Source organism: Schistocerca americana, chromosome 11 (genome assembly GCF_021461395.2).
Source record: "Schistocerca americana isolate TAMUIC-IGC-003095 chromosome 11, iqSchAmer2.1, whole genome shotgun sequence".
Taxonomy (NCBI): Eukaryota; Metazoa; Arthropoda; class Insecta; order Orthoptera; family Acrididae; genus Schistocerca; species Schistocerca americana.
In genome coordinates this window covers 199753546-199772944 of record NC_060129.1, presented here as the reverse complement: position 1 = coordinate 199772944, position 19399 = coordinate 199753546, and the positions used below count along the sequence as shown (strand labels likewise).

Below are 19399 nucleotides of genomic sequence, written 5' to 3'. Positions count from 1 at the left end.
CGTCCGCATTGTTACTTTGTGCCAGGAAAGGCTCTCAACAAGGGAAGTGTCCAGGCGTCTCGGGGTGAACCAAAGCGATGTTGTTCGGACATGGTGGAGATGGAGAGACAGGAACTGTCGATGACGTGCCTCACTCAGGCCGCCCGAGGGCTACTACTGCAGTGGATGACCACTGCCTACGGATTGTGGCTCGGAGAAACCCTGATAGCCATGCCACCATGTCGAATAATGCTTTTCGTGCAGCCACAGGACGTCGTGTTACGACTCAAACTGTGCGCAATAGGCTGCACGATGCGCAACTTCACTCCCGACGTCCGTGGCGAGGTCCATCTTTGCAACCACGACACCGTGCAGCGCGGTACAGATGCGTCCAACAACATGCCGAATGGACCGCTCAGGATTGGCATCACGTTCTCTTCACCAATGAGTGTCGCATATGCCTTCAACCAGACAATTGTCGGAGACACACTTGGGGGCAACCCGGTCAGGCTGAACGCCTCAGACACACTGTCCATCGAGTGCAGCAAGGTGGAGGTTCCCTGATGTTTTGGGGTGGCATTACGTGGGGCAGACGTACGCTACTTGTGGTCACGGAAGACGCCATAAAAGCTGTACGATACGTGATTGCCATCCTCCAACGTATTGTGGAACCATATCCGTAGCATATTGGCGAGGCATTCCTCTTAATGACTGACAATTCGCGCTCCCATTGCTCGTAATACTGTTAAGGAAATTTAATTCATTCATGAAACCATTGGTTTACAAAACACTCGTTTGACCGATTCTCGAGTATTTCTCATTAGTGTGGGACCTTTACCAGATTAAGTAAACAAAAGAGCTAGGCACGTTTCGATGACAAGCAGCACATTTCGTCACAGAATTGTTTAGTCAGTGTAAGAGTGTCGTGGAGTTGACCGACAAAATCCATTTCCAAATGGTACAAGAGAGGCACTGTGTGTCAGGGACAGGTACTCTGTTAAGTGTACATTCGATCGTCACAGTACTACCTCATACACACACCTCACAGAATGGCAACGACGGGAACATCGCCGAAGTCAGAGCTCGTAGCGAGGTTTATCGACATTTGCTCTTTCTGTGCACCATCCACAAATGGAACAGTGGAGGGAGTAAATAAAATGTTGACACACACCGTGAGGTGGCTGGTGAAATATAAACACAGATGAAGGGTTACGGATAGTGTTTCCTGGAATGCAAAATGGACGTTTCTTGTTGACTATCTTAGAAAGGATGGAGCTGCAATTACAATGCAAATTTTCTGCAGCAACTGGATGTAAGAGGCTAGACAGGAAATTAAAAACAAGTAGTTTGTAACAGGACAATGGTCAAATCCACTAAATTATATGCTGATAGGATGACTGAGGGATGACATGTAGACTGTTGGAACGTGTGTCCTGTCCACCAGATTCACCAGTGAACCCAAACATTCTGACCAGCTGATTAATAGCATGTCGGTCTACAAATTGGAACTCAATACGGCAGTGATTCCGTGCGGCACGGATTCGGTACGTCCTCAGGTCTTCGGGAGCAACGTGGCATCGGACATCCACTCACAGCAAAGCACGCTGAGGCTGGCCACTCTGAAGTGTCGTGACGTGTTACGCCACTTCCTGCAGGGTACACTGAATAACATTTGGACATTTTTGAAATGACCTGAGGTGCCGTAACGTAACGTAATGGATTCTATCGTGAGCAGGTGCCTTTTCACGAGTCGCAGATAACGCAGAATCCAGCTCCTGCACGGATGGCGGGCAGCTGTATGCTACATCGGTGGTGAAACTGAAGTCCCAACTGCCCCTCTCAGCAGCCACTACACATACAATTTTGTCATATGACGACATGATGGAGACCGTGGCTGTTGTTTGAAGACAAATGTTGATGGTGTTAGGACAGGAACCAGCCACAAGTTTAAAAAGAAGAAAAATATCACAATCAGCTTTTCCACAAATAATAAATTACAACAAAAAGTAATCCATGATGTAAATACCTCCAAGAGTCCCTTCTGTAAATCAGGAATATACAAACTCAAATGTGATACATGCTCAAAATTCTACATTGAACAGACAGGCAGAAGTTTTGAAATTAGATACAAAGAACATATTGATGCTCTCAGACTTGGTAACTTGAACAATTCAGCATTTGCAGCCCATAATGCTGAAGAAAACCATTCAGTGGGAAACATTGAGGACAACTTAAAAATTTTGCATCTAGCAGAAAAAGGAGCCACTATGAATATATTAGAAGAATTAGAAATACACACACACAAAAACAGCACCCCAGACTATATCCTTAACGAACAAACAGAGTTAGCTAACACCCTCTTCTTGAAAAATTTCCAAAAATTACTTTCCAGCCTCCAAAGCAAATAGTATTAGTACACCTATCTGCAGATGAAGTAGCAAATTTATATGTTACTATAATTCTCATGATGCTAAATGTAATTAAATAATATACTATTTTATCTATACAGTAATTAATTTAGCAATATCAACTCAAAAATTCAATGTCTCTGTACTAGTGTAAAAGGCATTACAGTTGTGTAAATGAATATATGATCCTTTCCAAACATAGGACATCATCGTCAAATGTTACGATATATCATAGCATCTGGGATACTCATATGTTTGTAAGCTCTTTGTATGTATTGAAACGTGGTGCGTAGTAGAAATCTTCTCAGTGACAAATCTAAAGTGTTCAGTGAGAACAATTTACGTGTGCCACAATAAGAATACAGTGCGAATGCAGTTACATCTGTTGGACGAATGTTATGAAAACAAACACGCGAAACCGACGTTTCACATAAGTCACATGCAACGAAAATCTGTAACACAACCATCTGTGTGTGGTGTGTTTATAATTATGTATTATTTATATTTTAGGACAATTAATCTGTAAAAAACACACCACAAGTCATAAAGAAAGCGTGTAAACCGTCTGAGGACGAATCGTAACGATTTGAAACCGGTAACGGTACCCGTTGAATAAAGGCACTGAAAGTAAATTTGTGGCTGGTTGCTGTCCTAACACCATCAACCTTAGCCACTACACAGCCTCAGGAAGCTGAGTCCCGCCCGGCAGTGGCAGTAACTGTGGCAAAGCGGGCAGCCACAGGCCGGGCAGTCTCTCGCGGGTCTGCCTGCCAACTACCGTTTCCGATTACGGCAGCTACTGGACGCCTCCCTCCTCTCCCAGAAGTCTTCCCAATCCTCTCCCGTACGACCATGCCTCTAGTGTCGATGTCGACGTTTCTCAGTAACGACTGCCACGAGCTATTCTCACTGCGCGTAACCGTGGAGATGGGTATAATTCTACAGTCGTTCACACACTGTGTAACAAAGCAGGATTGCCCACTGCTATCCTGTGTTGGTTTTACACTCCTTCACTAACTTAGTTAAGCAATGAACTTTTATTTTTTTCATTTTCACTACTGAGATTCCGACTCAGATTCTGTGGCCTTCAGCCTCACAGTACAGAATTCAGAAATAGTTTAAATGAAATTCCCCTAGTAAAATCTATTATTTCAGTACATTCTAATACCTATTCTGAAAGTAATGAGCTAATCAGTTTTATTGTAAATGCATACTATTAACAGTTATGGACAATAACGTATACTGTGCAATACATATTAAGTAAAATTCGAGTGAGCTAATAGATCAAATTCAGCTGTAAGACTGCATCCAAAAGAAGTCTAAATTTTACGGACTCCAGCAAAGTGTTTAAATTAACCTAAAGTCTCTTAGTTAAATAGATATTAAGACTTAAAATCTGTAGCCTGTATGACTTTCAGTGCCAATTGTGACCAAACTACCAAATAATTCCGAGATCTGTTTCGATACTTTTGCTATCTTTATTTTTCTACGTAAAATAACCGCAGTCTCAACTTTGTAAGTGCATTAATTAAGAATTAAGTAAATTTGAATATGTAAAAATTATTGTTCAAAAGGCTGCCATGGTTATAAGTCGGGAATACCCACGGCGGATGCATAAGTTAGTTCCGCGTATTTAGATTGATATAGCTCACTCAGGTTATTTAAATAATAAAACCCAATAGTTAACTTCAAAACCAGTTAGAAAGGATCATTTTAACCCTGGGAAATTATAAACTATAATATATTAACAGAAATAGTCAAATATTCAAGCGCTTGTCTATATAAGGTTCGAGCTGGTGCAGTTCTCAGTTAGTTCTCGGTCAGACTCTCTTGGAGCAAAAGTGCGGCAACTAGGTTAATTTTTCGGTATATGTAATTGTGAACATTGTTAAAGACTGGAAGTTTTTCACCTATCTAATGTGACAATTAAGTGTAAGAGGCCTGGTCACGTGAATATTGTGTGTGCAAGTGATAAGAAATAAATCTTACTGTGGTTGACATAAATGTTCAACAATGAATGCGATCTTGACTTTTGATTTTGGGAAACTTAACCTAGGATCCTGGCTTCTTAATTTCAGTGTGATTTAGATGAGACAGACCCAGCTACCGGGAAGACAATTTGAATAAACAAAGCAAGGTAGGTCAAGAATACTGCGCACTATCTACTGGGTGAGGAAATGTTTCAATACCGGTACATCCAGTTGTGACGTGAACTTTAAGTGGCACTAATAAATAAGGACATGTCTCGGCACATTACATATGGTGCCCCGGGTGAGGATACAGCCCGGCACGTTACAACTGTCTTCAGTATAATGCTTGTGTACGTGACGTGTTTGATGAGTAAAAGCAGATTTTAGTTATTACACGAAAGTAAGTGTGTAAGAATTATTTTACAACTGTAATCTTGAAGGTCAATACTGACAAATTTGATTTTATCGGGGTATAGTGTGGGCACTAACAGTTATTTCGATTTTGAGAACTATGACACTAAATGGGTGCTTAAATATTAATTATAGGTACATACAGAAATGAAATTTACCACAACCAGTCTAAATCAGGAACAGGTTTAATGAAAAGTACTGAACTACTGAACACTATGACAGTGGAAAAGGTAGTAAGAAGACTGGTATAAGACAGATACTTAATGGCAGTGATAAAATACATCTATATCTACATAGATGGTTTAGATAAAGCATGACTTAAAGTAAGCTTTCAAACATGTTGAACTGGAGAAAAAAAAGCAATGGGTTATACGAAATAACAGAGACGGCAAGGAAAGTTACTGGTGGTATTAGAACCTTTTAAGTTACTGGATATTTATTTTTTATGCACACTGTAAACCTGTATGTAAAGCGAATATCAAAAGGAAGGAAGGTTAGCATTCCACAGCATCAACAACAATGCCTGTAGAGAAGCAGCAAAAGTTTGGAGCAGGGACAGATGGGGCAGAAATTGTCCATGTTCTTTTCACAGGAACCACCCCAGCATTTACCTCTCTGTGCCACCACAATCAGTGATAATTTCAAATGGACAGTCAGGATTGATGTGGAAGAAACCATGAAGGTCCAAACACTGCCTGATGGAACTACTGTGTCAGTAAAATAATCAAGTCTTTACCATGTAACATCTGAAGCATGTCCTCTTGTGGCTTCCTCCTGAAACAATTAGAGATGGTTTCAGATAAACTAATTCAGTGAGATTTTACAGTACATTAAGGAAATTATACTAACACCTGCACATAATGAATTAATTCTGACTTACTGACAATATGTATCAAAAGTATCAAAGCCTGTACATTATACTCTGAAAATTATATAAATTACTAACAATATAATACATCACTTGTACTTTAGGTTACCTGATTTTATAACAATTTTTCTCAATTTCCTTTATACAGGGTGTTACAAAAAGGTACGGCCAAACTTTCAGGAAACATTCCTCACACACAAAGAAAGAAAATATGTTATGTGGACATGTGGTCGGAAACGCTTACTTTCCATGTTAGAGCTCATTTTATTACTTCTCTTCAAATCACATTAATCATGGAATGGAAACACACAGCAACGGAACGTACCGGCGTGACTTCAAACACTTTGTTACAGGAAATGTTCAAAATGTCCTCCGTTAGCGAAGATACGTGCATCCACCCTCCGTCGCTTGAAATCCATGATGCGCTGATGCAGGCCTGGAGAATGGCATATTGTATCACAGCCGTCCACAATACGAGCACGAAGAGTCTCTACATTTGGTACCGGGGTTGCGTAGACGAGAGCTTTCAAATGCCCCCATAAATGAAAGTCATGAGGGTTGAGGTCAGGAGAGCGTGGAGGCCACGGAATTGGTCCGCCTCTACCAATCCGTCGGTCACCGAATCTGTTGTCGAGAAGCGTACGAACACTTGGACTGAAATGTGCAGGAGCTCCATCGCGCACGAGCCAAGTTTCGTGTCGTACTTGTAAAGGCACATGTTCTAGCAGCACAGGTAGAGTATCCCGTACGAAATCATGATAACGTGCTCCATTGAGTGTAGGTGGAAGAATGTGGGGCCCAATCGAGACATCACCAACAGTGCCTGCCCAAAAGTTCACAGAAAATCTGTGTCGATGACGTGATTGCACAATTGCGTGCGGATTCTCGTCAGCCCACACGTGTCGATTGTGAAAATTTACAATTTGATCACATTGGAATTAAGCCTCATCCATAAAGAGAACATTTGCACTGAAATGAGGATTGACACATTGTCGGATGAACCATTCGCAGAAGTGTACCCGTGGAGGCCAATCAGCTGCAGATAGTGCCTGCATACGCTGTACACGGTACGGAAACAACTGGTTCTCCCGTAGCACTCTCCATACAGTGACGTGGTCAACGCTACCTTGTACAGCAGCAACTTCTCATATTAGGGTTATCGTCAACTGCACGAAGAATTGCCTCGTCCGTTGCAGGTGTCCTCGTTGTTCTAGGTCTTCCCCAGTCGCGAGTCGTAGGCTGGAATGTTCTGTGCTCCCTAAGACGCCGATCGATTGCTTCGAACGCCTTCCTGTCGGGACACCTTCATTCTGGAAATCTGTCTCGATACAAACGTACCGCGCCACGCCTATTGCCCCGTGCTAATCCGTACATCAAATGGGCATCTGCCACCTCCGCATTTGTAAACATTGCACTGACTACAAAACCACGTTCTTGATGAACACTAACCTGTTGATGCTACGTACTGATGTGCTCGATGCTAGTACTGTAGAGCAATGAGTCGCATGTCAACACAAGCACCGAAGTCAACATTACCTTCCTTCAATTGGGCCAACTGGCGGTGAATCGAGGAAGTACAGTACATACTGACGAAACTAAAATGAGCTCTAACGTGGAAATTAAGCGTTTCCAGACACATGTCCACGTAACATCTTTTCTTTATTTGTGTGTGAGGAATGTTTCCTGAAAGTTTGGCCGTACCTTTTTGTAACACCCTGTATATTATTAGCACTACTACTACTACTACTACTACTACTACTACTACTAACAGCAGCAGCAATTGTTATTTGTCAGCTGGTAGAAACCCTCTATTCAATACATACATATCTCATTTCACTGTAACTTCATTTGGTGTTTTAAATTAATTTGGCAACATTTTTGGCTTCCATACCACTCTGCATTCTGCAGGATAATACAAGGTCTGTTCAAGAAATTCTGGAACTTTGTCCACTAAATTTTTCTATGCTTACCTTTAACTTATTGTGCACAGTCTCCTTCAAAATGCTCTCCTACACAATTTATTCACCATTCCCAAAGCCATTTCCACTTCAAGAAGCAGCCTCGATACACCTCTCACTGCATCATGCGAAGTGCTGTCTGCAAATTTTCATTTATCTCGTCTATTACAAGTTTTCATCCTTTCAATGGGGTTCTCAATTTTGAAAATAAACAAAGTCCACGGTGGCAATGTCTGGAGAGTAGGGAGGATGAGGTAACACAATGATTTTGTTTTCTGTGCAATAATCAGGGACCAACAGGGACGACGCGAGGTCTCACTCGTGCGACCCAAAACCTCTTCGTAGGCCGTGTGAGGCGAAGGTCTTTCCGGTCTCGACTCGTTAGCCACAGGACAAACTTGGCGGCAACAACACGCATTCTCAGATGCTCTGTCAGGATTCAGTGACACGATCCAACTGAAATGTTACATTCTTTTGCAATTTCTCAGACACTCAGTCTCGGACTGGCACCCACAATTTCATTGTTTCTGTCAAGAGCGTTGTCAGCACCATAGGCTTCCTGCATCATTTGGTGTGTGTCTGTAGAGGTTTTCTCGAGTTTCACACAAAATTTAATGCAGCCGCGTTGCTCCTCTAACTCTTCCATCCCGAAATTCACGAACTGTGCAACACAGTGTTCTACTGAATACAGCACTGAACAATAACTGACTCAGATACAGTGATGAACTTCTGACAGTTACACTTTAAACACTGCTACGTGCGGGGATGCCAATCGCATTTCGCCCCGAGACACCATCGGCGTGAAGTTAAGAGTGTTCTTACGGTGTCATATGTCAGATTACAGAAATCCGGCACCGTAAAGACTTGAAAAACATAGTGAAAAAGTTTTAATCAGGAGCATACAGCCCAGGAGGGCACATCTTCATCACATATTGGTTGCTGTAAAGTTCAGTCATTAAAATACAGTTAACAAATTCCATTAAAATGGATAAATAACAGGAGTGACCAAAGGAAAGCAACAACAATAGTGTGGCAAATATGGGTGAAACCAAACAAACTTACAGAAAGGTAGCACATAAATTTCAGTCACTTCTGTTGTAAGTCAGATACAGAAAACTATGGATATAATAAAAACATTGTTAGCTTTTGGATGAACCATTTTAACCATTTTTTGAATGTGAGTTGGGTGACCACCCCCTACACACACACACACACACACACACACACACACACACACACACACATACACATGTAAAGCTACAACATGCAGTTATGCCGACTCTGTACACAGTGCTAGGACTGCAGCTTAGCAGGTACACTGGCAAGTGGCATGTGTCAGGTGGGCTGGGAGGGAAGAGAAACAAGACAGGGCATGAGAGGGAGGGTTGGGGAAGGGTGGCTGATGGCCTGCGGACAGAGGAAGGATGTACACAGCATAGGAATGCTACACACGGTTACCAGCATTGGTGAGTTTGTGCACTGCATGATAAGAAGATGTGGTTTCAGACAGTGACAGAACAAAGCAGGGGGAACTGTCAAAAAGTGGGTGTGGATGACGAAGGCCAGCAGAGCTTGAGCCTACAGGATTATGGGACTGAACGGTGTGTTGCAGTGGTAACTCCCATCTGTGTGGTACAGAAAACCTGGTGCTCAGGGAAAGATCCATGCGGTACTGTGTCCCGCCACTGGGTGACCGACTCTGCTCTCGGCCACAGCTCGGCGGTGGCTATTCGTTGGAGCGGACAGCTGGTCGGTGGTCATCCCCACATATAATAATGTGCACAAGTTGAGCACAGCCTGTAAGGAGTCCGTAAACCCTTACTATAACTTAGCACTCAGCACAGGTAGATAGGGCGAACAATCGATTGTGACGTGTTACGAGAGCGAGTGTCGAGATGCACCAGAGTGGTTGGCGGGAATGGTGTGTGTGTGTGTGTGTGTGTGTGTGTGTGTGTGTGTGTGTGGAGGCCATTATTGGAATACAGGGTTTTTAACCGAGAAGGGTGTCACCATCACCATGGTTAGACCCCTAAATAATAAATGAATACCGGGAAAGTGATGAAGTATCTTTATAAAAGTGATCATTGACGTTACTAGTGCCGATATTTAGTTTTGCGTCTACCGCGCCGGCCTAACTTTGGATTGCAGTGTCGGATGCAGTGATGGATTAGCGTGTGATGATAATGGCAAACGAAGAAAGCCTGTGCTGAGATTAGCCGTAATTAGATATGTATGACGAAGGCAGTGGCTGTCTCCTTTTTGTGCTTTGAGAAGAATATAAGCTAGTAATTAGTAAAACTGTGTTGGTGTTCCTTATTACCATACATTCAGTATTATAGTAATGAACAGGACGAACTGGAAAGTAACAAATTCCGTAGCAGTCAATTCCAATTACCATCCCCATTAGGTTCATGGTCACGTTAATAATAAATATTGGGCTGCTATTCGATCAGATCAGGTCGGGATAAAAATGGAGGTGTTACAAGCCGGTATATGATACGGCTGCCTTTGATGCGATACGGTCAGCCCGTGACAGAACTCTACAAGGATGTTGTGACCGTGTTAGACTGGATGCTCACAAACAACGTCTTCATCTGATAAGAAATCTTAAGGATTTATTGACTGAGAATTATCTTGTACTAATGACCTATTAAGGAAATACAAATTGACTCGTGCTCTGCCTCGGTTAACTGATCGAGTTTAATACAGCTGGGGTGTGGCAGGTACCACTGAGGTTGCCCAAAAAACCACTGTTTGTTTCAACAAGTAACCGGTGCATGACAATGATGAAGTTGCACGTACAAGGCTGAACCAGTTTAGAGCTTAAGAAAATTATTCCTATTGCTGTGAAACCCAATGTTTCATAGCTCAGTAGAGTTGTTACCAAAGCATGGTCAAAGTTTAAAGTTACGGAGCACTAGTGAATCCCATCAGGCCGAGTTTTCCGAACCTGTCCACCACCGATACTGTTCGAGTTATCTGGCACACTTGACACTTGCAACTACCTCGGAGGGAAGTGTACTTTATCAAATGCTATGCGCACAGTAAATATTACCTCTCACAACTACCGTTATATTGGAATTCTGATATATATATATGTTAAAACTTACTTCATTGTCAGTTGCATCCACCTCAAAATGTAAGTCTGGATCCTCTTTGATACACCTGCTGAACGTTGACACTGCTAATGGATCTTCAAAAACCTGCAAACAGGACAGCAATTAGTGTTAATTGAAACTATAAGCACAGGTCCCATACAGTACTAGGCTTTCATTTTAAAGAAACAGTGAGAAAAAAATGCAAAGCCTGAATTCTGCACTGTTAAAACTTCTCTCCGTGGGAAAATTCTGCATCGCCATTGGTGAGCAGCAAGTTCCTCTTTGTGCTCTTAAGCCATCCTCGTGTGGAATGTAGAGGGTAATGGAGACATGGAGTGCAACATGTTTTGTTATGTCACTACTCGAAATTTAATTATGTGAATCATTCACGTGCATAAAAAACATCAAATTTCTGAAACTTACTTCAAAATGTGAACGAAAATTATGTGGAATCACATTCTATGTCATTGGCTGGGAAAGAAGCAACGTTGGAACAATGTTTACTTAAGCTGAAGAGCCAGATTTGCTAGTCCTTCAACAAAAACTTAAAAATTTTGGCACACTATGGAAAAATAAGTTTTTAGAAACAGATGCCAGTGGTTAAAATTGCCACAATAGGGCCAAGTCCAAAAGTCCAGGACATGCACATAAACCTGCACAGATGTCCTACTCAACACAATCTGTGTACTTGCCTATTAGTCATTTGGAAATGAAACCAATTTGAGATTAACCTGGAATATGCAAAGGAAAAAAAGGTACAAATACAAATTTCAATGCCTTTTGTGATTTCAGAAGACTTGGCATAACTGGCAGACTACTGCTTTCACAACCTGGTGATCATTATTCAATGTTGTTGTGGTCTCCAGTCCTGAGACTGGTTTGATGCAGCTCTCCATGCTACTCTATCCTGTGCAAGCTTCTTCATCTCCCAGTACCTACTGCAACCTACATCCTTCTGAATCTGCTTAGTGTATTCATCTCTTGGTCTCCCTCTACGATTTTTACCCTCCACACTGCCCTCCAATGCTAAATTTGTGATCCCTTGATGCCTCAAAACAAGTCCTACCAACCGATCCCTTCTTCTAGTCAAGTTGTGCCACAAACTCCTCTTCTCCCCAATCCTATTCAATACCTCCTCATTAGTTACGTGATCTACCCACCTTACCTTCAGCACTCTTCTGTAGCACCACATTTCGAAAGCTTCTATTCTCTTCTTGTCCAAACTAGTTATCGTCCATGTTTCACTTGTATACATGGCTACACTCCATACTAATACTTTCAGAAACGACTTCCTGACACTTAAATCTATACTCGATGTTAACAAATTTCTCTTCTTCAGAAACGCTTTCCTTGCCATTGCCAGTCTACTTTTCATATCCTCTATACTTCGACCATCATCAGTTATTTTGTTCCCCAAATAGCAAAACTCCTTTACAACTTCAAGTGTCTCATTTCCTAATCTATTTCCCTCAGCATCACCCGACTTAATTCGACTACGTTCCATTATCCTCGTTTTGCTTTTGTTGATGTTCATCTTATATCCTCCTTTCAAGACACTGTCCATTCCGTTCAACTGCTCTTCCAAGTCCTTTGCTGTCTCTGACAGAATTACAATGTCATCGGCGAACCTCAAACTTTTTACTTCTTCTCCATGAATTTTAATACCTACTCTGAATTTTTCTTTTGTTTCCTTTACTGCTTGCTCAATATACAGATTGAACAACATCGGGGAGAGGCTACAACCCTGTCTCACTCCCTTCCCAATCACTGCTTCCCTTTCATGTCCCTCGACTCTTATAACTGCCATCTGGTTTCTGTACAAATTGTAAATAGCCTTTCGCTCCCTGTATTTTACCCCTGCCACCTTCAGAATTTGATAGAGAGTATTCCAGTTAACATTGTCAAAAGCTTTCTCTAAGTCTACAAATGCTAGAAACGTAGGTTTGCCTTTCCTTAATCTATTTTCCAAGGTAAGTCGTAAGGTTAGTATTGCCTCACGTGTTCCAACATTTCTACGGAATCCAAACTGATCTTCCCCGAAGTCCGCTTCTACCAGTTTTTCCATTCGTCTCTAAAGAATCTGCGTTAGTATTTTGCAGCTGTGACTTATTAAACTGATAGTTCGGTAATTTTCACATCTGTCAACACCTGCTTTCTTTGGGATTGGAATTATTATATTCTTCTTGAAGTCTGAGGGTATTTCGCCTGTCTCATAGATCTTGCTCACCAGATGGCAGAGTTTTGTCTTGACTGGCTCTCCCAAGGCCATCAGTAGTTCTAATGGAATGTTGTCTACTCCCGGGGCCTTGTTTCGACTCAGGCCTTTCAGTGCTCTGTCAAACTCTTCACGCAGTATCTTATCTCCCATTTCGTCTTCATCTACATCCGCTCCCATTTCCATAATATTGTCCTCAAGTACATCGCCCTTGTATAAACCCTCTAAATACTCCTTTCACTTTTCTGCCTTCCCTTCTTTGCTTAGAACTAGGTTGCCATCTGAGCTCTTGATATTCATACAAGTGGTTCTCTTCTCTCCAAAGGCCTCTCTAATTTTCCTGTAGGCAGTATCTATCTTACCCCTAGTGAGACAAGCCTCTACATCCTTACATTTGTCCTCTAGCCATCCCTGCTTAGCCATTTTGCACTTCCTGTCGATTTCATCTTTGAGACGTTTGTATTCCTTTTTGCCTGCTTCATTTACTGCATTTTTATATTTTCTCCTTTCAGCAATTAAATTCAATATTTCTTCTGTTACCCAAGGATTTCTATTAGCCCTCGTCTTTTTACCTACTTGATCGTCTGCTGCCTTCACTACTACATCCCTCAAAGCTACCCACTCTTCTTCTACTGTATTTCTTTCCCCCATTCCTGTCAATTGTTCCCTTATACTCTCCCTGAAACACTCTACAACTTCTGGTTCTTTCAGTTTATCCAGGTCCCATCTCCTTAAATTCCCACCTTTTTGCAGTTTCTTCAGTTTCAATCTGCAGTTCATAACCAATAGATTGTGGTCAGAATCCACATCTGTCCCTGGAAATGTCTTACAATTTAAAACCTGGTTCCTAAATCTCTGTCTTACCATTACATAATCTATCTGACACCTTCTAGTATCTCCAGGATTCTTCCAGGCATACAACCTTCTTTTATGATTCTTGAACCAAGTGTTAGCTATGATTAAGTTATGCTCTGTGCAAAATTCTACAAGGCGGCTTCCTCTTTCATTTCTTCCCCCCAATCTATATTCACCTACTATGTTTCCTTCTCTCCCTTTTCCTACTCACGAATTCCAGTCACCCATGACTATTAAATTTTCATCTCCCTTCACTATCTGAATAATTTCTTTTATCTCGTCATACATTTCATCTATTTCTTCATCATCTGCAGAGCTAGTTGGCATATAAACTTACACTATTGTAGTAGGCATGGGCTTTGTGTCTATCTTGGCCACAATAATGCGTTCACTATGCTGTTTGTAGTAGCTTACCCGCACTCCTATTTTTTTATTCATTATTAAACCTACTCCTGCATTACCCCTATTTGATTTTGTATTTATAACCCTGTAATCACCTGACCAAAAGTCTTGTTCCTCCTGCCACCGAACTTCACTAATTCCCACTATATCTAACTTTAACCTATCCATTTCCCTTTTTAAATTTTCTAACCTAGCTGCCCGATTAAGGGATCTGACATTCCACGCTCCGATCCGTAGAACGCCAGTTTTCTTTCTCCTGATAATGACGTCCTCTCGAGTAGTCCCTGCCCGGAGATCCGAATGGGGGACTATTTCACATCCGGAATATTTTACCCAAGAGGACGCCATCATCATTTAATCATACAGTAAAGCTGCATGTCCTCGGGAAAAATTACGGCTGTAGTTTCCCCTTGCTTTCAGCCGTTCGCAGTACCAGCACAGCAAGGCCGTTTTGGTTAATGTCACAAGGCCAGATCAGTCAATCATCCAGACTGTTGCCCTTGCAACTACTGAAAAGGCTGCTGCCCCTCTTCAGGAACCACACGTTTGTCTGGCCTCTCAACAGATACCCCTCCGTTGTGGTTGCACCTATGGTACGGCCATCTGTATCGCTGAGGCACGCAAGCCTCCCCACCAACGGCAAGGTCCATGGTTCATGGGGGGGGGGGGGGGGGGGGGGGCTTTATTCAATACCCAAAAGAATTTTTAACTCTTCACAAATATTCCAAACTCTGTTTGACTATTAATATATTTTATAAAAACAAAAATGTTTGTAATACAAAAACATGCTTATGTTTTGTAAATAGAGCAGTAATTCGACCTCCATGTGACCGAATGAGAGGAAACGCTGATGCCAACTAAAAAACCGTGAAGAACTGTACATAATCACTTATTTACACAGATAAAAATTATTTGAGAGACTATTACTGACTAGATTAACTCCGTACATTGGCGCCAACGTACCGAGCTGGTTTTCAAACGAGCAGAAATTGTTGCGATCAAGTGCTGTCCCTTACAGCCTACACGGAGAAAGTTTTCCAAAACAAGATAGAAATTGGATGGGTTCTCATAGATCTTACGTCAGGTTACAATACAGTGTGGATCGAAGGGCTATTGTTCGAGCTAACTAGATACATAAAATGCAAACAGACCTACACACTACTCAAGAACATGTTAACATGCAGGAAAATCAGTCTCACTTCATGGCACGAACAGCAAGAGCGTGGTTCTGAATAACAGTCTGCCACAGGGCTCAGCACCAGCACCTGTTCTCTTCAACCTATATACAGCTGACATGCCACAAACCAAATCACGTAAATTTGCATACTCTGACGACCTGGCTATTGCATATCAAAGTAAAAAATTTCAGAGATCTCGACAGAACAATGAATGCAGACCTGGAAGTCCTGAACACGTATTACACCAAGTGACACCTACACCCAAACCCCAACAAAACAACCGGCACAATAATGCACCTTAACAACAGAGAAGCGCATAGAAAATTACAGCCTTCTATGAATGGACAGCAGATCAGACACGAGAATAAGCCTAAATACTTGGGCGTGAAACCAGATCACACTCTAATATACAACGCACACCTCGAAGACACAAAACAGAAACTAAAATGCTGCAACGGTATCCTTTCAAAACTGGCTGGAATGACACGGAGATGTGGGGCAAGCACTTTGAGGACATCATCAGCACTAGCTCTTGTCTACAGGGTAGCTGAATACTGCTCACCAGTCTGGGAGAGAAGTGCACACGTAGCTAAAGTGCGAATAATCTCGAGAACACTCGGGGCCACCCCCTGAGCCTGGCTCCCTGTCCTAGCCAACATAGAGCCCTAAGAACATACCAAAAAATCCTGGACAACCCGGACCTCCCTATCCCGGAGATCTAACAGCTATAAACAAGCTTAAATCCAGGACAGCTTTCTGGAAAATCGGTGAAGAACTTCAACTCAAAAACAACCTGGAAGGAACTATGGGCTGCAAGTGCACACAAAAACTGCAATTTGGTGGACGACCACAACAAGAAGATTGAAGGACTCAACCTTCCGGGGAAACTGTGGACAACTTTGAACCGCCTAAGAACAGGTGTCGGCAGAGGCAAGCAGCTCATGAAGAAATGGGGCCTGTCAGACAGCTCTGAATGTGGGTGTGGTGAAATCCAAACAATGGACCATTTACTTGTGTGTGAAGTGTACAGAAATGATGGTGATTTGAAAGACAGGCACAAATTCAGTGACTCAGCATTAAGTGGCTCGAAAGTATTTGAAATGTTATATACTATTATAAGAGCACCTGTAAAGAGTATTGTTTCCATAGTTGTGTAAGCATATTGTAATTAATGTAAGAATGATTCCCTTTGTATATGCCGTACGAGTAAATAAATGAATAAAAGTAGATAGTGAGAAGTGAACAGTTTTATAATCTACGAATAATACATACTAAAACAAAAGCGTTTCATAACTGTCATTATAGATCCCACCGATGCTGCCTTGAAGTTAAAAAAGGCAAAACGCGTCTGGGAGAATAAAATACAGTGCAGCAAGTAAAAGCATTTTTTATTTACAAAACATTTATAAAACAGTATTTTGTCTGGGAGAAAACTGAGTACTTTGGAGCTCTCCTTTCAATATATTAATCACTTTTGAATACACCCACTAATGTCCCCAAAGACGTTCATGATTTTCTCTGTGCAACTAATCATTAATGAATTTAACATAGCTATTTCATGAGGGTCCACCTTTGGAAGCAGAATCTGTGAAGTTAGTGGACAAGATCTAGCTGCAAGCAACCTTTGAAGAGTGTAACCATCACAGATAACCTAGGCAAGCACATACCTTGTGACAATTTAAGAGAGCTCAACAAAAACTGGAAGCCAGGATCACATTCGTGTCAGCTTTTGTGTCTACATAAATACTCTGTAGACCACCGTATGAGGATTCTGGAGCACACTTGTTCCAGTCCTAGGCATTCACTTTCCTGTTCCACTTGCAAATAGAGAGAGGAAGAAACGCGTGTCCACATGCCACTGTACAAACCATAATTTCTCTTATCTTGTCTTTGGAATCTTTACACAAGATGTACAATGACAGCAGTAGGATCGTTCTTTAGTCTGTCTTAGCTTTCTCAATTCTGTTTCGTGAAAAGAATGTCTCTTACCTGCAGGTATTCCCATATGACTTCACATATGATTTCTGTAATACTCACATATTGATTGGACCTACTAGTAACAAACACAACAGCATGTCAGAACGTACACAGTCTGCTACATACATGCAGTACTCTTTCCTTTAAGTCTCCAAATAAACCAAAGTCGACTTTTTCTTTGCCTTCCCAACAACCGACGTTATGTGCGCATTCAAATTCATATTGCTTCGCAATGTTACACCTACGTATTCAATCGACATAGCTGTATCGAGCAGCGGACCTACTAATACAATATTCAGATATTACAGGATTAGTTTTCCTACTTATCAGCATTGCTACATTTAGAGCAAGCTGCTATTCGTCACACTAAATACAAATTCTGTCTACATCAGTCTCTATTCTAATACAGTCACTTAATACTTTCATGTACAGCACATCATCAGTCATAGACTGTCACTTACAGGACAGACTCGTGGATTATGAGGGATTACATACAAATCCTTGATCTCTTTCTAGTTAATAATGTGAGGTTAATGTTCATTTCCAACAAATAACAGCACATGAGCAAAAATGGCTTTACTCAACATAGTTAACAAGGTAAATCACTCATAAGAATGAGCACTGTCAACTTTCTGATTGATCCGATTTTCAGAGACCACAGCCCCACCAAAACATTCTTTATGAAGGAAAAAAGTTGATTCTAACAGGGCACTAAATCACAATTAATATACCTCCCAGCAGTTTTTGAAAAGACACAAAAATTACCATGTTTAGTTGAATTGTACAAAGAAGTTATGTCTCCAAGATATCTCTCTCTCTGTCACACACACACACACACACACACACACACACACACACACACACTTATTTCACAAGGAACTGGATTCCATGAAGGAGCAGCTGGATTGAAAACAATAACAGTCCTCAGTAGTGACTATATTACTGTAATGGCAGCAAGAATCATTGCCTGGGCATTGAGTATTTGAGCTAACAATGCTACCCTGTCACTATGACTGAAAACATTAGTTACTGTTGAAAGGTGACTTACTGGCAGTGTAATCTCACAATGTTATATAAAGTAGTAACTTCATAAATCACAAATGGCCATCCACATTTCTACTGTTATGTTTTGATATCGATAACGATTTAATTTTTAACTGATCTTGACAACTGCTTATGTAATATCTGTATTACCCTACGCTTCAAACAATACCTGCAAGCAAATTACAACACACTCTACATTCTAGGTTGCAATTTGTTACAAAAAATCATGCTTACCCCACTCAGAAATTACCTCGTGCTCCACATAATCCTTTACATTATGAACTTGTGCAGAGTGGAACATTTACAGTTTGTCACTTAGCAATTCTGACACGCCAACATTTTCGTGAATGTACAGTGAACACTGAATGGTCAGTTACCATTCATTTATTTGTTTTAAAGCTTAGATGTAAATATAAAGCTGCATATCACTGCATATTTGATTTATTTCTGATATTTCAAAATATGAGAAAAATGAAGTGTTGAACAAAGGTCACATAATTAGTTTACCTTCTGTATAACCTGTCCTATATGCATTCCCACAGAAAACATTTTCTAATGTCTGACGATTTACTTAACATCTCAACAATGACACGATGTGCCCACTGTACCAACTTTTTACACACTTTCAGTGTCGGAAAACTCTGCATACCTTCCAAAATATGCAAACTAGATTTTTTTTATTTCACTCTGTCAGGTTTTAAAAACCTAGCAACAAGAAGGTAACAGAACTGACAGAATGGGAGTCACCAGAATGCAATTTCGTTGGAGTGATAACTAACAATTTCTTCAGAAAAAGAAATTCAACTGTTAGAACAAGGATCAAGCGTCTTCATCCACCTGGCACCAATATTGTGTACGAGAGAGGTAGTATCACTCTGGTCATAGTGTGTTCTATGATAAGAGAGTATGTTGTTATCAATGGAGAGACGTCTACAGACGTTAAAGTAACCTCTGGCGTGCCACAGGGGAGTGTTATGGGACCATTGCTTTTCACAATATATATAAATGACTTAGTAGATAGTGTCGGAAGTTCCAT

At 41.3% G+C, this 19399-nt stretch overlaps 1 protein-coding gene across 1 annotated transcript in view; it reads right to left on the bottom strand.

The window, feature by feature from the left end:
• The window catches only part of LOC124553556, a 439905-nt gene that overhangs the window by 142399 nt on the left and 278107 nt on the right, over positions 1 to 19399 (bottom strand). The window contains exons 36-37 of the mRNA XM_047127403.1: positions 10705 to 10797; positions 5505 to 5542 (exon numbers count right to left, since the gene is read on the bottom strand). Coding sequence (XP_046983359.1) covers positions 5505 to 5542; positions 10705 to 10797 — 131 coding nt within the window. The remainder of the gene's footprint in view (positions 1 to 5504; positions 5543 to 10704; positions 10798 to 19399) is intronic.